Source organism: Periplaneta americana, chromosome 14 (assembly GCF_040183065.1).
Source record: "Periplaneta americana isolate PAMFEO1 chromosome 14, P.americana_PAMFEO1_priV1, whole genome shotgun sequence".
In the NCBI taxonomy this organism is placed as follows: domain Eukaryota; kingdom Metazoa; phylum Arthropoda; class Insecta; order Blattodea; family Blattidae; genus Periplaneta; species Periplaneta americana.
Genome location: NC_091130.1, coordinates 153,945,099 through 153,966,125, shown reverse-complemented (window position 1 = coordinate 153,966,125; position 21,027 = coordinate 153,945,099). Strand labels below are relative to the sequence as shown.

The 21,027-nt window shown below is 36.3% G+C and overlaps 1 protein-coding gene across 6 annotated transcripts in view; it reads left to right on the top strand.

The window, feature by feature from the left end:
- Positions 1 to 7,306: 7,306 nt before the first annotated feature.
- Herc4 (HECT and RLD domain containing E3 ubiquitin ligase 4) overlaps positions 7,307 to 21,027 on the top strand; it is a 70,121-nt gene continuing 56,400 nt past the window's right edge. For 2 of the 6 annotated variants that reach the window (XM_069846367.1, XM_069846365.1), the window contains exons 1-7: positions 11,276 to 11,425; positions 11,533 to 11,725; positions 11,808 to 11,918; positions 13,203 to 13,325; positions 14,476 to 14,595; positions 17,523 to 17,684; positions 19,471 to 19,622. In XM_069846367.1, the coding sequence (XP_069702468.1) occupies positions 11,381 to 11,425; positions 11,533 to 11,725; positions 11,808 to 11,918; positions 13,203 to 13,325; positions 14,476 to 14,595; positions 17,523 to 17,684; positions 19,471 to 19,622 (906 nt within the window). In that variant the 5' untranslated portion in view covers positions 11,276 to 11,380. Of the gene's footprint in view, positions 7,408 to 10,963; positions 11,238 to 11,274; positions 11,426 to 11,532; positions 11,726 to 11,807; positions 11,919 to 13,202; positions 13,326 to 14,475; positions 14,596 to 17,522; positions 17,685 to 19,470; positions 19,623 to 21,027 lie in introns of those variants that run through there. The other 4 variants (XM_069846366.1, XM_069846368.1, XM_069846369.1 and 1 more) reach the window with 4 other exon arrangements.

Sequence of the window (21,027 nt, the reverse complement as noted above, 5' to 3'; positions counted from 1 at the left end):
AGTATCGCATTCGTTTAATATTTGTATATAATATAATATAGGTATATGGTTTTACTTCTCATAGGAGTTTTGTTTTTCCATTTTCAGTGCTATCAAATCATTACATATTTTAATTGTTGTTGGGGTCAACGTCTCAACTCTCATTATAAAGGAACTCTAGAGTCTAGACATTACAGTTAATGAAGGATTTATTATTTTATGGATCCATTTTATTTTATTTGAGTACATAATGTACCTAGATGTATTATTATATGTATTATATTTCCGCTGTGTCGACTGCTAGCTGGTGTGATGTCAGCGCCAACTCTAGGGAGAAAGCAGAATCTGACGCTCTAGCTGGCTTGAAGGTCATTGAAATCGGTCCAGCTACATCAAAGGTACCGACGCGAAGTGTCCATTCTTTATAATCCCTATTCGCTGGTTTCACCATGACATTTCCATTACAGCAAAAATACTGGAGAAGAAATAAGAACTTGTTATGCAAATCTAAACTTTGGTTCTTTTATGTTGAAGACAGTAAAATACCAGTATAACGAAATAAAAGGTAGGTGAGCACCCCTGAAATTACATCATTATAGTGAAATTTCGCAATATATTATTTTTCGAAAGAAAAAAAGCATGCTTGTTCATTTACCTCTACCAACATCGTTTTTTTTATTGGGTTATTTTACGACGCTGTATCAACATTGACGTCGCCAGGATCAGGGCAAGGGAGCGAGGATGGGGTGCGAGATTTAAAAATGGGGTACATAAAAAATCCAAAATGTTCTCTCCTGCACTTGCGCGCATACTATACATCTGTTTATTAATATTACTATGTATTATTATTATTATTATTATTATTATTATTATTATTATTATTATTATTATTATTGGTCAGCATATCCATAACGATATATTAAGGGACGTAGTTTTTTCACATCCAAGAAATTGTTTGTTTTTGTTCTTCAAAATAACTTATGCCTAGTAAAAAAGGTAAAGATATCCCCGTAACATGCCATGAAGGCACTTGGGGGGGGCATGAAGGTAGAGCCCCATGCTTTCCATGACCTCGGCACTAGAATGAGGTGGTGTGGTCGGCACCACGCTCTGACCGCCTTTTACCCCCGGGAAAAACCCGGTACTCAATTTTATAGGAGGCTGAATGAACCTCGGGGCCATTCTGAAAGTTTGGCAACGAGAAAAAATCCTGTCACCACCTGGGATCGAACCCCGGACCTTCCAGTCCGTAGCCAGCTGCTCTACCAACTGAGCTACCCGGCCGCCCGTTGAGGATGTGATATGTTTAAAGAAAATTAAGAAAATAACAACTAAAGGTGTAATTTTTTTTTCTAAAAAGTATTTGGAAAAATATGAAAAGCATGTGTCATATTTTACATACATCCATCAGGAATAAATTAAATATAAATTTAAAGAAAAATGATCTAATCTTTGAAAATTGGGACAAGTATAGATTGACAAATCGAACTGAAACCCTGACCGAGTTACTACGTGAGCGCTGGCTGTCTTGGGGAGGAGCAAGTGAGAAAGCACGGGGGGAAGGGAGAGAGCACTATGCACTATGTACTTGAAGGTCCACTCACAGTTTGTCAAACCTGCGAACAAAAGCATTAAAAGGTTGACTACTTGTCTGCAATGCTAGCATAATGGAACCTTCCTAGCCGACAGTCGAGGCAAAAATGAAGAATCCGTTATTGTGGTAATACTGGAGAGTGGTTCTTCTATTGGACTTATGCCTAGTTATTTTTTTTTTTTATAAATTGTGCGAAAAGGGGTGCTCCGATTTTTATGGGGTGCTTGCGCACCCTTTCGCACCCCCCTAACGACGTCCCTGTATCAACATCTAGGTTATTTAGCGTCTGAATGATATGAAGGTGATAATGCCGGTGAAATGAGTCCGGGGTCCAGCACCGAAAGTTACCCAGCATTTGCTCGTATTGGGTTGAGGGAAAACCCCGGAAAAAACCTCAACCAGGTAACTTGCCCCGACCGGGATTCGAACCCGGGCCACCTGATTTCGCGGCCAGACGCGCTAACCGTTACTCCACAGGTGTGCACACCGACATCGTAAATTCCGCATATTTTGCATTTAGGTCTGAAAAAATATCCTTAAATAAAATAAAAGGCTGAATTTAGATTGAATTTGAAACGAAAACGTTTAAAGAAACGCATAGGAAATTACAAAATTTAAGTTTTATGAAGAACTTCGTAGGACAAGAGATATTATGTTACTTGGGAAGCCATGTTGAGAGATTAGTGAGCTGTGATTGGTAAAAAGAAATTAAGTGGAGAGAACAAGAGAACAACTGCACGAAAAAACTGACACAAAATCCCGAGATGTCTGCGTCATAGTAGACATAATTAGCTGGATATTTGATGACCACGTGGTCACTATTTCATTCATTTATAATGTTCTGTTCACGAGCAGGTCTTTCACTGAAAACCCAGTAATCTCCAGTCTTTCTTATTTTACGGCTTCCGCATAATATGATCCATATATCTTAATGTTGTTCATCATCTGATATCTTCTTCTGCCACGAACTCTTCTCCCGTTCACCTTTCCTTCCAGTGCATCCTTCAGTAGGCAGTTTCTTCTCAACCAATGACCCAACCAATTACTTTTCCTCTTCCTGATCAGTTCCAGGATTATTCTTTCTTCACCCACTCTTCCCAACACAACTTCATTTCTTATTCTGTCTGTCCACTTCTCACGCTCCATTCTTCTCCTCATTTCATATGCTTCTAGTCGATTCTTTTCACTTCGCCGTAATGTCCATGTTTCTACTCCACACAATGCCACACACCACACAAAGCACTTTACTAGTCTCTTTCTTAGTTCTTTTTCCAGAGATCCGCAGATGTTTCTTTATTGCAATATAATTGTGTTATAAATATGTCCCTACTTGTTAACGACTCTATATTTAAAATATTTTTCGTTGAAAAAGTACATTTTTTCGATAAGGGAGGGAAAGTTTTATTTCGTTATAAGCCTACTGATTTTTTCGTGAAAACGAAAGTTGTTAAATTTAAATATTCCAGTGTTAAATTATATGGGAAAATGACATGGGACAGAAAATAAGTTCGTAATACTGAATATTTCGTTATAACGACATTTTACTGTATTTAATAATAATTATACTTCATTGTATTACTTTAAGACCTGCCATGAATTTCCGTTATGAGCTGATTTGTTTCACAGTAGGCCTAGTTGGAACGTGTCCCACTAATAAATAATCTTACCTAAGTTTTCAACCTCAGTGTTGTTCTTTGAGAACATATGAAACGAAATAATACTGTGGTAAGAGCGCGGGGTCGTTCAGTAGTCGATAAAATACTACAGTGAGAGCTGGAAACTGATGCTGCGTTGAAGCTATGTACAGTAAGTAATATTAAATTTATTGTTGTAGTAAGTGAATTTCATTAAAAAAAGTGAGGAACAGATCCTTTATTGAGCAAGTCTGTTGATCAGACAATCACTGTGAAACTGTTGTTGAAATCTACTTCATGTGATTTTTCACTTTCGCTACACTTTTTTACTAATACATTATGCAAAATACGGAATTTGGAACAATGCGACCCTCATTTCTGGCAAGAAAAGCATTGCTATTTCCAGTTTTATTTTCCTGCTAGCTGAATAGCGCCTATTACCTAACTGACAATTTTCTTGTATTCGTGGATTCACCGACACCCGACAGAATCTTTAACGTACACGTTGGAGCAACGATAAACGATAAAAGAAACGACCTAGCGACGCTTTGGTATTATCAAAGACTCAAGTGTTCATATCGGAGCAACGAGGACGCGGGAAGCGAACATTTTGATTTATCAGTAGAAGATATTCTATGCATCCACTTAATGAAAGAAGATATATAGGAAATATCAGCTGCTGAGTTCAAGGTTAATATAACTTAAATACGTACAAAATTAAACCCGTTTCTCTTCCCAAAGAGCGTATTCCGAATCTCACCGGTGAGCAATCCGATGGCATCACGGTGTTCCGAATTCCAACGATGACGTCATTGATGCTCCACCGGTGTCGCCAACTTGCAGAGGTGGTGGCAGTCTCACATCAGCCGCCATCAGTGAATCTGATTGGTTCTTGTATAGGGCGGGAATTAGCAAACGAATAACATCGTGCACTGTTGTGTCATGGCGGTGTGTTCTGCTGTATTGTTTGTAATGAGCACAACGTAAAAACAATATGTTAATGGCTTATGAGCGAACATGTCAACGGACCAGTTATTACTACCGGTTCAAGAAATAAGTTGTTTATGATCTCTTTTATTTGAACGAGATGGCAGTACGGAAATTTCGCAAAATTTTGCTAGCGTAGCACAGATAACCACTTACACAGTCCCCATGACAGCATCGATTCTTCCAGCAGTTTTGTTCCTTATTTTCGTTGCAACGTGACGTCATTGATGCCACCGGACCGGTGAGATTCGGAATACGCTGAATGGTTGAGGTTTTTTCCGGGGTTTTCCCTCAACCCAATACGAGCAAATGCTGGGTACCTTTCGGTGCTGGATCCCGGACTCATTTCACCGGCATTATCACCTTCATATCATTCAGACGCTAAATAACCTAGATGTTGATACAGCGTCGTAAAATAACCCAATAAAAAAAAAAAGGAATACGCTGAATGCTAGTATAAATTCATTGAGATTTGATTGGTTCTTGTGATCACATAACATATCACGAATAAATACACAAATGATCAATTTGTCAATAACTATGATAATTTAATATGCCGAAATAATAATAAATCGATTAATATTCGGATATATTGATAATCACCGGTCATTATATAGATTAATATTATCTTAATCAGAGATCATATGAACGACAAGAGCGAAGAAAATGGAATTTTTCTTTGTCGTCGCTTTTATCTTGTATCACAGTCTAGTATATACAGTCGCGAAGCTCAATACGTAGTAAATATGCAAACATTAGATAGTTGATCACCACTAGGATCGCTAATATCGCCTCATTACAGGCAATGCAAATAGCACCGTCACAGTCTATTGTTTTTAGCACCCTCAAATCTCAAGCTTCGTGACTGTATATAGTAGACTGTGGTTTTATCGTGTATCTTCGCTTTTATCGTTACTCCAATATGCACACCTCAGTGACAATGCATGCTTCAATTCTCTCTGATATAGCATCGCTGCTTCTTTTAGCGTTTATCGTCGCTCCAACATGTACGTACCCTAAGTGACACCTCCAACACATCCGCCTTTCAATTTTAAATCTGAAGCATTGCTTGTCAGTTCTGTTTGTTATTCAAGAATAGGGATTCTCTCTAAACCATCTCTAGATGTGCCACTCTTTACGATTGGACTTGTGTTGTGTTGACACGATATTTATAATGTTTTGCACCAAGTCTCGCTACCAGTCGACAATGAGGCAGCTATGCGTGGAAAGAGCAAGTTTTTAAAATGATGGACTTTCTTTCATTGTTATTTGTTTATTTGGTTTTGAGCGTAGCTTAATTTTGGTACTATTTGTAGCTGAAGTTCTGAACGTTTGAAGCAAACTGTCTCGTGCTAAGATCAGCGACGCTAATAGGGATATCTTATGAGAAGTTTTACCGTTAGATGGCAGGAGCGTTCCATGCGGCACATGCTGTAGGGCTATATTATGTCATATGCTATAGTTGATTACGTTCTCCCGCTTGTTGGTTTTCTGTGTGTGTCAAAAGTATATGTATAATTATTTTGTATAACTTAGTTTGCTCTGCCAACATCTCTGAGGAATGACATTGTGATAATTGTGTTAAAAAAATCCTGCCAAATCCTAATTAATCACATGGTGCCACATTAATAGCAATTGTAATTTTTCATGCCCTTTTCTTTGTTTTCCTTCTTTAAAATTTAATATCTATGTGTACATATGTACGAGTAATTTTTTTTGAGGATATACTGATTCCGTAAGGGCTACCCTCAATGGGGGGCAGTTTAGCCTACTATTATTATTATTTATTATTATAATTCAGTATTTTCTTACTTCATAATGTAATTTAATTTACAATAAATAATAGCATAAACTTATATAATACTGAGCGATTCCCCTTAAGAGATGGATAGGGAAATCTGCAGTATGCAGAATATAGATACGAGTAAATTGTATGTTCGTGAACCTAAACGAGAACTTTGAGAACAAGGTGCACGGATAAAAATAAATAAATAAAATAGGAACTTTGTCGAAAGTAAATATTACCTCTTTAATCACTAGTATTGTAAGTACCGTACGCTAAAAACAGGATATGCAGCCACCAATGTGTGTTTTTTTTTAATAGGGAAGGGACTATCGAGATTGAATTCCTCGTATTTTTTTCCTCTAGTTGCAGAAAGAGTAAATGCAATGTTTGATAAGATGATATAATATGATCGCAGTAGCTAGTATCACGATTATTCCTGTGTTTTGTAGGTTACGAACATGCAGTTTTGAATATTACGGATATGTAGGATGATTTTGAAAATTTGAAGTAAAAACATGGTTTTAATAATTAATCTACAGCACATTAAAAACATTATTCACGAAATGGATTTCACTATCGTGGATAATAGACATCTCAGTTAATCGAGAGTTTACTGCAGGCATAAACTTCGGAGACTCCTAGAAATACTGAATATAATCTAAGGTATCATAGCTTGCTGCGAGGTTGCATATGTTTTTATTAATTTTTCTTTCCCTCTTCCAAAATGAAACTGTAGCCAGCAATTCCTTACTTGAAGTAATTATTTTTGTTTAATTGCTAACACTTTCTTGGCGCAATTTCATTAGTTAAATTTTTAAGGTTCAAAGCATATATTCGGAATATTTCGGGACCTGAATTAAGATAAAAGGCTTTCACTGGTTTTACATATAGGAACACAACAAAAATTTGCCATTTTGAGTTGTTTTTAAGAGTATTTAATGTACTAATACACTATGTAAACCCTCAATGCTTATATACTGAAAAACAAATGCACACTCAAAGCGCATCCCTCAAAGTACACGCGCGATATCTGTTGGTGCTAGATTAGGATATCCCTATAGACATTCATTTCGCGTCGTGTTTGATGTATCAGGATACGTTTTCTTTTTCAGGGAAATTAACTTTTTATTTTTTTAATATTTTGGGGGTACTGATTTCATATTTTGCCAAAATTTTCTTCATATTTTTTTCGCTCTTTAATTATCACTCAGACCATGCAAGGTATCAATAACTTTATTCATAAATTTAGGTAGGACAGAACATGATAATTTGATAAACACTGATAAGCTGCATGACTTTCTCATGTGGCGAAATGTTGCATTGATTATCTTATCTCTTTCACGATGGACAGCGGGATAAGCGGAAGTGCTCAGTCGACAGTCTGATGTCTTCAGAGCATGGGTCGCTGCTGTCGCTTCTTCTGTATCGTGAGTACTCTTTGTACAATTTGGGTTGTTCCACTTCGGACACAAAGTTTACACCATGGGGCCTGTTTCATAATGTTTACAATTATTGTAAATTTTAAGTTGTAAACTTCTGTTTCACAATCTGAATTTGTGAAGTTGAACTTTACAAAGAAAGTGAAATCTTTACAAATGAAATTTTGCAAGTGCTCTGTTTCATAATGGAGTGATTTTACAAATGTGTAAATTTTACTTGTAAAGGTACTAGCACAGTTTTTACAATTATTGTCCTTAAGTGAGTGAAGTTCGAAAGTGCAACAAATTATGCATGAAGGAAATAAATAGATCTGCTTATTTATTGAATTTATTTGAGTAACTCATTTCGCCATCATTAATTCACATATCATCATCCATACAATAGCATGAATTAAGTTCACGGTGCGGCGTGCTGTACTTGTACAAGAGGGCGGCCGTTCGACTACCCAATCATTCACAAGAATAGGAGTTAAGCACAATAAGCCTTAGGGTACAGTGTAAGTCTTCGGGTCCTTCCTTCGTACAAGAGGAAAAAAGTGGGCACCATTAAGAGTTAAAAGCAATCGTAATGTTATTTAGCGTTCTAATGACTCAGAGATGAAGATACTGAATTTAATCAAAGAAGACGTTATAATTTTCGGCCAAGAATTAACAACGCATTCATATCACAGTATGAATATAATGAAAACTTAAAAAAAAAAAAAAGAGTGCTGTTACAATGAAAACACTGCTGCAAGATATAGGATCTCATATCCAACATACAACAGGGAGAAGTGGAGCCTAACTTCAAAACAACAATTTCGTATTCCTTTTCATTGGATGAATATTGGGTGTTAGTTCCATGCAATAGCAGACATTATGAAGTTTCTAAGCCTTCAGTAGACAGATATCTTTCTCCTCCTTTCTCTCTGTAAACACCGCAATTTTATTCTCTATAATATCCTGGAAAGGAGCCATGCTGAATCATTATGAATCTGTTGAATTTCGCAGTTCCTATGTTCATTCAAATAGTAGACCAATCAATGCATTGGTAGCCTATAATCGACCAATCACATCACGGAACTCCAGTGTTGCCAATATAGCGACTGACGATATCACATTATTCTCTATTGTTGAAATATGGTTTAGCAATCTTATTTTAGGATAAAGTAGTCTATAAACATAATATTCATTGACAGTGACAAAAATACAACTTTACCTTTGTTCCTTAGCGATTTTCGTAAACTGTCATTGGTGACACTGCATAATGAAAACTTCCTATTTGCATATTTCTTTAGCAGAATTTTATAAATCCTCTCAAACTTTACAAATTACTAAAATTGCATTGTGTATCGCTAGATGGTGTCACTTGCTCCAACGCAAGGTCCCGTTGGATACATTGGCCCTTCGCCCCTTGATCTGTCGATCGCCGTTTACTTCATTGGAATATATCGTGTAGTTTAAAAATTATAGGCGCGACAAAACTGACCTGAAAATGAGTCGGTTGACTTTGTGGGATGACACCCTAGTACTGGACTGAATTTTTAGACGTATTCACGTCAAAATACAATAATTGATACCTTGAATATTTGTGACAACGTACTTCTGGAGATGCTTTCGTCTTCGCCTGTTTCTACTAACACGCTTGACAGAATATTTTCAACTTTGAGAAGGGTGAAAACTTGCTTAGGGAACAATATGGGAATGATCTGAAAATTCTGCATATCCATAGAAGCATTTTTGTCATCTCAGAAGAAGTGATTGATAATTTGGAGCGGACAGGACGAAAAATAATTAATTTTGTTTCGTAAAGAAAAGAGACGGGGCAATATTGAAGTTATCCGCTACGTACAGACCCAGAAACAAAATTTGGACCACCTGAATTTTCCAAATTCCAGTTTCATAACATACTGCGCATGCTCAGTAAGCATTTTTGTATTCATAGTTATGTGGTACATTTTACAGAGTTATGATTTTTTAGGCAATCACCATTGGTCACTTATTAATTGACCGATGATAAAGATGTTACGATGCCTCGTTTAGATTTGATTTAAGTTTTGCCTTTTGCAATGAGAACCGACGGGGAAGGCTGCTCCAAAGCCTAGTTCATTCTGTCCTCGAGAGTGACGGCTTGTTTTCTTCCTCATCTCTCTTTCATCCTGTATACGTTATGTTCTCTGATTCTCATATATTCGACGCATGTGACGGGACATTTTAAATTTTAACTACAAAGTTCAACAGTTTTTTTTTTTTTTTTTTTTTTTTTATTTCAGTGTACCGAAGTACATATGATATTTCCATGCAGATATTCTGCGTCATCATACGATGAAAGAGTAATGGAACGGAGAAAAATTCTCTCCGGCGCCGGGATTTGAACCCGGGTTTTCAGCTCTACGTGCTGATGCTTTATCCACTGAGCCACACCGGATACAACCCCGATATGCGTAAATCACGAAGTGATTTAAGACGGCGCTTATTCCGTCGGATCCCGGCCAACTAGTCACTCATAACGAGTGCACCTCAGCACATGTGTGGACTTCGGTCCTATGTTCATAGGCATCTATGACGTAGTGCAGAGGGCGGCCACTAGAGGGAACCCAAGAGTTGGAACTCAATTAGAGACAGTTCTGTCCGGCGTCGGGGTTGTATCCGGTGTGGCTTAGTGGATAAAGCATAAGCACGTAGAGCTGAAAACCCGGGTTCAAATCCCGGTGCCGGAGAGAATTTTTCTCCGTTCCATTACTCTTTCATCATAGTTTTTTTTTTTTACTTTTACACTAATTTTAAGCAACGTCCGAAAGTTTTTGCTAGCTAATCTTATAGAACTCAACGAAACAAATCATTTAGTGTAAATCCGATCGATGCAACACTCTCCGTTGCCGAGTTATGGCTGAGTTATGCAGAAGCAAGCTATTTTAATCTATTTGCGCAAGATGCCTACCGAGCGCTCGATGTCATTCGACCGATCTCTCCGGCTATACGCTAATTTTTTTTCCTAGTTCTGTGGATCAATACTAGTTTTATTGTTGTGCATTATTTAATAAATTAAGTATTAGTGATTTTAAATTATTTTGTGTGATTTTCGTCACACCGGATTTCATGACCTGTTACCCTTTAGTGAGGTACGAAATGAAAATTATGTTACGTCAAAAAGAAAAGTTTTAACTTTACCGTATTACTGTTAATGCTACTTTTAATTACCTTTTTTAACATAATTTGAAAAAAATATATACCTTATATGGAGATGTCATTAAATTCAAATCTTTATTTTTATATGTTAATTTTACCATACACAATCATTTAAGTATGTGGCACGGATACAGCTGTAAATATTACACTATGACGCTTATAGCCTTCCTCCCCTTACAAATTATGGGTGCGCCACTATGTAAGTTTCGCAGTATTTCATACCATAGCGCTACAAAAGTAGCAAGCCAGTGATCTCAACATTATAGCGCTCAATGCATATGGCACATTGCTCTGGACATCTGTTGAGAATTAGTAGTAACTATTTGAAGTGATTTGTTGTTTTGGTATCGTTGATAGTCCCGTCCACGTACTATACGATTCCAGGCATGAATACCCGCAAATGCCGTCAATAATTTAATAACAACGTAGACAACTGGAAGTGCATGCGTACGATGCGTGCACATGCGTTGAAAATGTGCAAAATGACATGAGGGCTGGTGTTATTAAAAATATTTGAAATTATTCAGTGTTGAGCGTGTTGTTTATACATGCTGTAATTTCTCATAAAGATTAAATGAAGAAATGCCACTGTCGCCTTCTATCGTAGTAATGTTTAACAGCAAGGAATTTTAATGCAAACCTACCTTCTTGTAAGAACGTGTGTCAATTTATTCGTTATAAATATTATTGTATGTATACTTTAACCGCAGTAATGATGTAGACGGCCTTGGAATCGGGATTTGATTTCCGTAGATTTTCGAAATATGTAATAATTGTTTGATGTAGTGAGTTCATGATGAGTGATATACGTATATTCAGTCCAATTTGTAGTATATTGGTAATAAGAATGACTCTGTCAATTTCACTTAATGGTTTACTAACCTTTGGTCAGTTATGTATGTTAAGTTCACAAGGATTAATCATTTCCTTTGTATTTCTCCATAGGGACGTTTATGGTGGAAACACCAAAAATCCACTGCAGATTTTTCTGAAGACTTGTCACCATCCTCTTATTATAGTGACATGTTTTGCTGGGGAAATACTGTCAATGGGGAGCTGGGGCTTGGTGGCATAGAGGAAGAGCATATTCTGTCACCACGGGAATTGAATTTTAATCAGACGAAAAATATAAGAGAAGGTAAGCCACATCGATTACTAAATAAAAAGATAAAACTCTGACATGTAAGACAAAACAGTGACAAGAATTCTTATGATTTCAGTTGCGTGTGGTCATTTTCACACTGTGATCGTCACTGTTGACGGAGGAGTATACTCGTGCGGAAGTAATGATCATGGTCAGCTGGGTCACGAAAAATCTTGTAAGAAACCAGGTAAAAATGTAGGCCTAATACCATTTTCAGTACAGGAAAAGTGACAACTGACGTATTATACCTAGCGGAAATACATAGGCCTAAATCATTGTCTCCTGAATTGTAATGTTTTCCTAGAAGGCAATTCTCCAGAAAAGCTACACCCAAGAATTTACAATTTTCATTTTCTTTTGCTTAACTGGCTTCTGTGAGATGTGTATAGTCATAACCACGTCGTTTTAGTTTGCAACAACAAATACGGTACTTTACTTAACATAACAATCGTTTGTTACTTATGTTCTAAATGATCTGTTGTAATCCCTCTCCCACTTGTTACAAATTACGTACATAATATGCGAGAGGTCCAGGGAGAATTATTAGGGAAATGGTCAGTTTCCCTAGTATTGCGTCCTAGACCTTTTGAATGTTATATTTGTAATAATATGTGGAAGACGAGTTCAGTACAGTAAGCATCAAACGATTTTTATGTGAATAGCTACAAACTAAAACCACATATTAATGTGTCCACCAATGTGGAGTAACGGTTAGTGTGTCTGATTGTAAAATGAGCAAGCTCGGATTCAAATTCTGGTTGGGACAAGTTACCTGATTGGGGTTTTCCGAGGATTTCCCTCAACCAATTGAAGGGGAATTCCCGGGTAACTTTCGGTGTTGACTTCGGGCTTATTTCGCCATCATTAATTCACATACACCATTATCCATACCATAGCCTGGGTTAAGTTCACGGTGTAGTGTGCTGTACTTGTACAAGAGGGCAGGCGTTCGGCTACCCAAACATTCACAGAATAGGAAGCCTTCGGGGCCCTCCTCCATACAAGAAAAAAAAAACACGTAGGCTATTTATCATCACAGAAACTAGTGGAACATAATAATTTTTTCTTCTTGAGTGTATCTTTTCTGGAGAATTACATTCTATAATCTAGGCTCACAGTGATTCTACCTGATCCTTTCACAGATCATCTTGGTAAATGTTGAGCACATCACCTCCATTTCGTAGCAATGCCATACGATACTGGTATTGTGTTTTCTATGGACAAAATATATACGAAGTCGCAGTGATGTGCTGAACATTTAACGTCGTCTTTCCTGGGTATTGCGACTGAACTATTAATCTTGATTTTTGTAAATGAGTATAACATTACATTTTCACTGCCTAGACATATACGACTGTTTGAAAAGTGATACATTTTTATTTCATTTATTTTATTCATGTATCACTCTGTATACAAAACATTATTTTACTGTTGGTCTTCTTCCTTTATTTGTCCGTCAATGTCTTTGCAGAGAAGGTGGACAGCTTGTCACAGTATTTGATAACAAGAGCATCTTGTGGGTTATGCCACACTCTCGTCGTCAATGAGTGGGGTCAGGTGTTCAGTTGGGGTTCAGACTCCCATGGGCAGCTAGGTAAGTTAAATTGAACTTTGTCGTTCATTTGTATCAATATGCTCCACCTTTTAAAGGGTTATATACACTTTGTACCATTAAAAATTTGTTTTATAAATTTTATTCCTCCATGTCATTAAATCCTATTTCATATCTTATATATTTGATGTCTGAAAATTGCTCTTCAAACTAAAAGAACATTTTTTCTCCTACATAAAAAGATTTTGGAATTGTGAATTTTCAAAATTTCAATTTTCTGATTAGTATCAAAGAACTCTTAAAAAATTACTCTCAAGACCAGTAATATTTGTGTAGTATTTCCCCCCCCCCTCTAAAGTAATATTTATATTAAGATGCCATAGCTCAATGGTTGGAATATCTGCACTGCAAGGAAAGAAACAATTTTTTTCTTAATATATTATTAAAATTTTAAAGAAATTTTTCATTCAATTTTTTTTTTCTAAATTTCTGTTAAATATAGGACACAGATTGCGCTACTCTTTGTTGATCTTACTAAGAAAAAATGCCATGCAAAATTTCATGCAATTGTCTAAAAATAACTGTGGAAAATTTGATTTAAGCAGTTTTAGAAAATACAGTTTTGAGAAAATGAGTGATAAACTTACATATTGCTGGCGTGTATTGTGTTTGCATGGCAGGAGATTTGAATGCATGAGTTGGTCAATTTTATAGATATCTTAAAATTTCTGTTACTGGTATAGATATAAAGCTATAAAAGTTCATGTTAAATTACTGTAAGAAAAATGAAAAATCAATTTTTTTTTTACTCATGGGCGTATTTTTGAGGAAATGAGCGATAAACTTAGATATCACTGGCTGGTATTGTTTGCATGGCAGGAGATTTGAATGCATGAGTTGGTCAATTTTATAGATATCTTAAAATTTCTGTTACTGGTATAGATATAAAGCTATAAAAGTTCATATTAAATTACTGTAAGAAAAATGAAAAATCAATTTTTTTTACTCATGGGTGTATTTTTGAGGAAATGAGTGATAAACTTACATATTGCTGGCGTGTATTGTGTTTGCATGGCAGGACATTTGAAAGCCTGAGTTGTGTTGACTAGCATGTTTTGAATTCCTGATGTAGAAGCACCCAGCCAATACGATACTGCCAACTGGTGCAATTTATGTTGTTCTCCTTTTCCAGGAACAGGCCTGGCTGAAAATAACAACACACAGCTGAATCCGAAAATGATAAAAGCGTTGGCAACAAGTCATGTCATTCAGATAACCTGTGGACAGAACCATTGTCTTGCTCTGACACAAAGTGAGTAGATACCAGGATTCTGTACCAAGCTCCAGGCTTGTTAATCTGATGTTCTTCAAGAACCTTACCTTGATGTCGGAAACCAATGCACTAGTACTCACTAGAGATTGGAATTTTTTGTTGAATTCAAAGTACAAAATGTGGGATTTTCAAATGGGAAAAATCGGTGTTTTCAATTGAATTTTTCGGTATTTTCAAAAATACACAGCTTTAATAGCACAATAAATATCCTAGCTTTCAAAATACATTTCAGAAAAAAAAGATTGACATTTTCTGTTGACAAACACATATTCCCAGATATTCGCAAGTTTTCTTTTTGTTTTTCACACTACTAAAACAAGTGGCAATAGAAGTCTTCACACAAGATTGTTTGTCTTCCTTTCCAAAATTAATTGCCGATACATATTTTGCTGGCTTCAAATGTTTCTCAACAGTATCTCTTCTTCCCCACGAAACCTGACAATTACAAAATTTACACATGACTGTACTTTCGTGTGTGGAATAAAACCCATGCTTTTTATACTGGAAAGCTCTGTTCCTTGCAGATATTTTATTATTAGGCATTCTTGTAGCCTTACTTGCACAGGGGCACAGTAACATTCTTTCTCATATGCGTAACACTGTAAACAAATAAAACACTCACTGCAACATGCTCCAAAATAATATGAACAAAGGATGCATTCAGCAGGGTAACAATGCTTATCACTCTTACGATATGATTCTCGCACGTCTCTACATATGGATATTCTTCTATTTGTATGTAAAATTGAATGGGAATTTCAAATATGTAAAATTTAATACAGAGTGCCATTTAAAAAAGTGTTATTTTTTGCCACACCCTGTACATAAATCAATACTTTTGTGAGACCACAGCCATAAGTTTTAGTTAGGTATCTCCAACAACTTTTGTTTTCGGTGCTTTTTCATAAAAAGAATATATAAAGAGTTATTAGCAATATTCCATACTTAATTTCTAGAATATGCCATTAGGAAAGTTCAGGATAACACAGAGGGTTTGGAATTGAACGGGTTACATCAGCTTCTTGTCTATGCGGATGACGTGAATATGTTAGGAGAAAATCCACAAACGATTAGGGAAAACGCGGAAATTCTACTTGAAGCAAGTAAAGAGATAGGTTTGGAAGTAAATCCCGAAAAGACAAAGTGTATGATTATGTCTCGTGACCAGAATATTGTACGACATGGAACTATAAAAATTGGAGATTTATCCTTTGAAGAGGTGGAAAAATTCAAATATGTTGGAGCAACAGTAACAAATATAAATGACACGCGGGAGGAAATTATACGCAAAATAAATGTGGGAAATACGTGTTATTATTCGGTTGAGAAGCTTTTGTCATCTTGTCTGCTGTTAAAAAAATTTGAAAGTTAGAATTTATAAAACAGTTATATTACCGGTTGTTCTGTATGGCTGTGAAACTTGGACTCTCACTTTGAGAGAGGAACAGAGGTTAAGGGTGTTTGAAAATAAGATTTTTAGAAAAATATTTGGGGCTAAGAGGGATGAAGTTACAGTAGAATGGAGAAAGTTACAGAACACAGAACTGCACGCATTGTATACTTCACCTGACATAATTAGGAACATAAAATCCAGACGTTTGAGATGGGCAGGACATGTAGCACGTATGGGCGAATCCAGAAATGCATATGGAGTGTTAGTTGGGAGACCGGAGGGAAAAAGACCTTTGGGGAGGCCGAGACGTAGATGGGAGGATAATATTAAAATGGATTTGAGGGAGGTGGGATATGATGATAGAGACTGGATTAATCTTGCTCAGGATAGGGACCAATGGCGGGCTTATGTGAGGGCGGCAATGAACCTTCGGGTTCCTTAAAAGCCATTTGTAAGTAAGTAAGTATTCCATACTTAATTAATATATTGTATAGACAAGGGAATGTTTGTGTAAATTAAGTTAACTTCATTGTAATATGACAGGAACTTGTTGCCATATAGTTAAATGTGTTCACTAGGTAATTTATTTCAACCTGAAAATGACCTCTAGTGGTTGGAAACGTTTGTTAAATTTCATTAAATGACATCGTCCCATTTTATGAACCTATGGATCAACAATTGGCTCTCTTCTGATAAAGGAAAAATTTTACAGTCTGTACAAAAGAAACCATATGACCTGGAAATGTACAAAAACTTGCCCAGACATGTTCAAACATTTTTGACAAGAGCCAGAACAGGTCACATTGTCACTCAATTGTACCTACACCGATTTCACATTTCTGATAATCCTACTTGTCTGTGGCGTAATAATCATGATGAAGATCTGGAACACATTCTTCTATACTGTCCATCCATAAACCACAAAAGAAGTAAATTAAAATCATCAGTACCAGTTGGAGAAGACACAGCCCTGCAGTATATATTGACTACACCTCAGCAGGCATCTATAATGAACACCGATCAAAACACCCCTCATTTCTCGTGAAAAATAACAACTGAAAAGACTACAGTGAACTATAGTGGACTTTATGTTGTCAGGAAACAACTGGATACATTAAGAAGATTGATTGATTGATTAAATGATGTCGTAATATCTCATTCATTAATAAAAGATAAGTCCATGACTGATTACGTTTATTCATTAACTGATAGCAGTGCTTCTACTGTCAGCAAGAGGGAATCTTCTGCCTTTTCTGGTGGATCTTTATCCACCACGAAAGCCATTGATCCTCCTCAGCAGTTACCCTTACAAGATACTGTCATCTGGAACCAGATGAATCTTTAGCCATCATTAATTCGGAATAACTTAGTTGATAACATATGCTTAGCAGTACATTGAATAGACGTTGGGAACATGACAGAGTTTCACCCAAGCATTGCAGTGACATCAGGAACAAAGAATGAATCAGTGCTCTTTTTACAGTTTTTACAGTAGAGTGTAATTTGTTTACAGACGGAGAGTTGTATGCATGGGGCTGTAATAGTTACGGACAGCTGGGTCTCGGAACACAATCAGATAGCCAGCAGAAACCTTGTCTTGTGAGTTCACTATCTGGGATACCGATAGCTTTCATAGCATGTGGGGGCAACCACAGCTTTGCGGTCTCCAAGTCAGGTGAGTGAGTACTTCAGAAATTGACAGTTTATATTTATTAAGATTGTATGTACTTTTCATTAAAAACATACTGGTTTTGAACATCCCTCAAATCTAAATAAATAGAGTAACATCATCATAATTATCATCATCATCATTGCCTTTGGTGATCTAGTGATTACCATGTTAAACATACAGTAGATCAAAGATTCCTAGGTTCAAAATTAGCCAAGGCCAGTGGATTTTAAAGAGCAATAAAATCCTAAACATGCCGGCCTCTGGCCCAGAGAAGTAAAACTGGAACCATTTTCCACTGAAATTCATACCATACAATATCGTCATCAACACCACCACCTCTTCCACATCACTATACGAGGATTTATCGTCACTTACGGAACTTATTTCTGAAGACTTTTGAGCAAAAAGTGTGATATAAACATAGTTCCTATTCTCAATATTTTCAGAGTTACATTAATTTAAAGTTGTTTGTAAAATACGTTTTTTATTGTTTGAATGTAAAAGAATAATATAAAAGGGTACACGGGAAAAACGATCAAGGTCCATTAAAAATCGAAATTGAGTTAATAATGCTGTCTTATAGTGGAAAAGAAGTACTATCATGTGGTCTAGCTGGTAATAAGAAATCATCGTTCTTGACATTCCACTACGTCAATTTCTATTAAATACACACATAACAAAGTATTAAGTGCTTAAACTTTAAAATTCGTTTTTCTCGAAACTTTCTAAAATGGACCTTGATCGTTATTCCCGTGTACCCTTCAAATAGAGAATAAACCATTCAGGAGTATAATTTCTTTAATTGGCAAGTATTGTGAAGCTAAAAATGTGCTGTGAATGAATTAGAGGAGTGTAATAGGAAGTTAAGTAAAATGATAGAGATAAGGAAAATAGGTGATGAGTATGGCGGGGGAGGCTAGCTAGAATAGCGAAATATAATATGTAGAAAATTAAAGGTGGGAATACTGATCAATTTAAATGGGGTCGAAAGTTAAATTATAAGAGCGTCTGCAAAAGGTATATCTGTAATGAATGTAATTGTGGCACCGGATACAAAATTGTGAGGTCCACATTACATGGATATAAATATTGACATCAAATATATATCAAATATCAAATAATGGGTCGTCTCATTTGTAAAACAAAATAGTTATACACGAAATACGGTGATTTTTTAAATAAAATGCATAGAAAATGAATTATATTGTCCACCTCGAAAACCCGAACTGATGGAACATTTTGCTTCTTATTTTTTAATTCAGGAGGTCGAATTTGTTAGTTTTGTATCTGGTGCAAAATGACTGTTGACCAGTGGAATACATTGGCATATATATTTTGAGCTTATGTGTTTTTTGAGTAAAAGAGCAAGTTTTAATAATTATTCAAACCTGGTTCACAGGGAGCTACTACCTGAAAGCCAGATTTGCATAATTTTGTTACTGGAGGTGCATTAACAGGAAGCCACAATTTAAGTCACACAGGATTTGTGTGCACTCAAAGTTGGGTTCTGGCGTCTTGTCAGCACATTTGAGTTGTGTGGATATAAAGGGAAGAATTGTGATGGTGTCGTGTATGGTTCCTGGGGTAGCTCAGTCAGTAGAGCATTCGTGCACTAAGTGAAGGGTCCTGGGATCTGTGCCCGGCCCCGGAACAATTTTCCCCTTGAAAATATTCAAACCTGCTTCACAGGGAGCTACTACCTGAAAGCCAGATTTGTATAAAAAAGGAAGTTGTTATACTCGTAAAAAGAGAAATGTGAAATTGCATCTTTTGTTTGATGTTATTGCAGGAGCAGTGTACGGCTGGGGCAAGAACACATTCGGCCAGCTTGGCCTCAGTGACGACAATGACAGGCATTTCCCAAGTCAGCTGAAAACCCTGCGCTCTATCAAGGTGAAATACATTGCATGTGGAGAGGACTTCTCAGTGTTCTTGACCAAGGTACTCCAGTCACTCTGTAATGTTCCAAAGAAAAAGTTCATCTGAAAAATAGTTACTTTTCAAAATCCTGTAAATACCCAGTCATCTCAGGATAAAAACAAAAGCAGTATAGATCTCGTATTTTATCTCTGCCTCTGTGCAACGTCACATTTGCGGTGTGGAGATGAGGAAAGTTGTAATGCTTTTCAATACGTTGACGCTCATGTTGTAAGATCTATCAATCTTCTTAATGTATCCAGCTGTTTGCTGACAACATAAAGTCCACTGTAGTCTTTTCAGTTGTTGTTTTTCACGAGAAATGAGGGGTATTTTGATCGGTGTTCATTATAGATGCCTGTTGCTAGTAGCCAGAGTTGGGGTGTAGTCAATATATACTGCAGGGCTGTGTCTTCTGCAACTGGTACTGATGATTTTAATTTACTTCTTTTGTGGTTTATGGAAGAAAGTGTTCCAGATCTTCATCATCATTATTACACCACAGACAAGTAGGATTATCAGAAATGTGAAATTGGTGTAGGTACAGTTATGTGACAATGTGACCTATTCTGGCTCTTGTTAAAAATGTTTGAACATGTCTGGGCAAGTTTTTGTACATTTTCAGGTCATTTGGTTTCTTTTGTACAGACTGTAAAATTTTTCCTTTGTCAAAAGAGAGCCAATTGTTGATCCATAGGTTTGTAAAATGAGACTTTACTGAAGCAAAGGCACTGGATAGAGATTCACTTGAAGAGGTCTTGGTTGCAAATATGTTGCCTGTTTTGCAATATTATCGACTTTCTCGTTTCCAGGTATATCAAAATGAATTGGTATCCATTGAAATGTTATTTCCTTTTGAGTTCTTTTAGTTTACTTAGTTTATGAGTTGCTAGCTATTGATGCTGCTCTTCAGTGTGTTACTCAAATTTCTGAAAAATCTATTTGCATACTTACCGACTCCAATGGGGCTATATTTAATATAATTAAATATGTACCAAACCTATGTTGTAAGATAAGCCACTTGAAATTTAATGGTCACTGACTGGCAGAGATGTAATCCGAGAACTGTAAAAGGTTTTCTTCATTTCCTGAAAAATTTTTTCGAATGGATTTAGAAGGTTTTCAAACTGCACGTCTCAACTATGATCCATGTTGTAGATTGACATGTAGAAGAGAACTTTGTTCTGAATGAGAAGGCAAAGACAAAATTGTTTATCTTTTTTTTTATTATTCATTTATGTCCAAATAAAATGATCCTCCATACATTCTTAAGTTAGATGCCATGGAACTACTCTGCAGCACATATAAGGATCACCTTCAAATTTATACAGATGGATCTCTAAATCCTAATAATGGGACATCAGGAGCAGGGTATTATATTCCAAAATATCAGTTATTTCATACCATGTTCATCCTCCTCCAGTCTTGA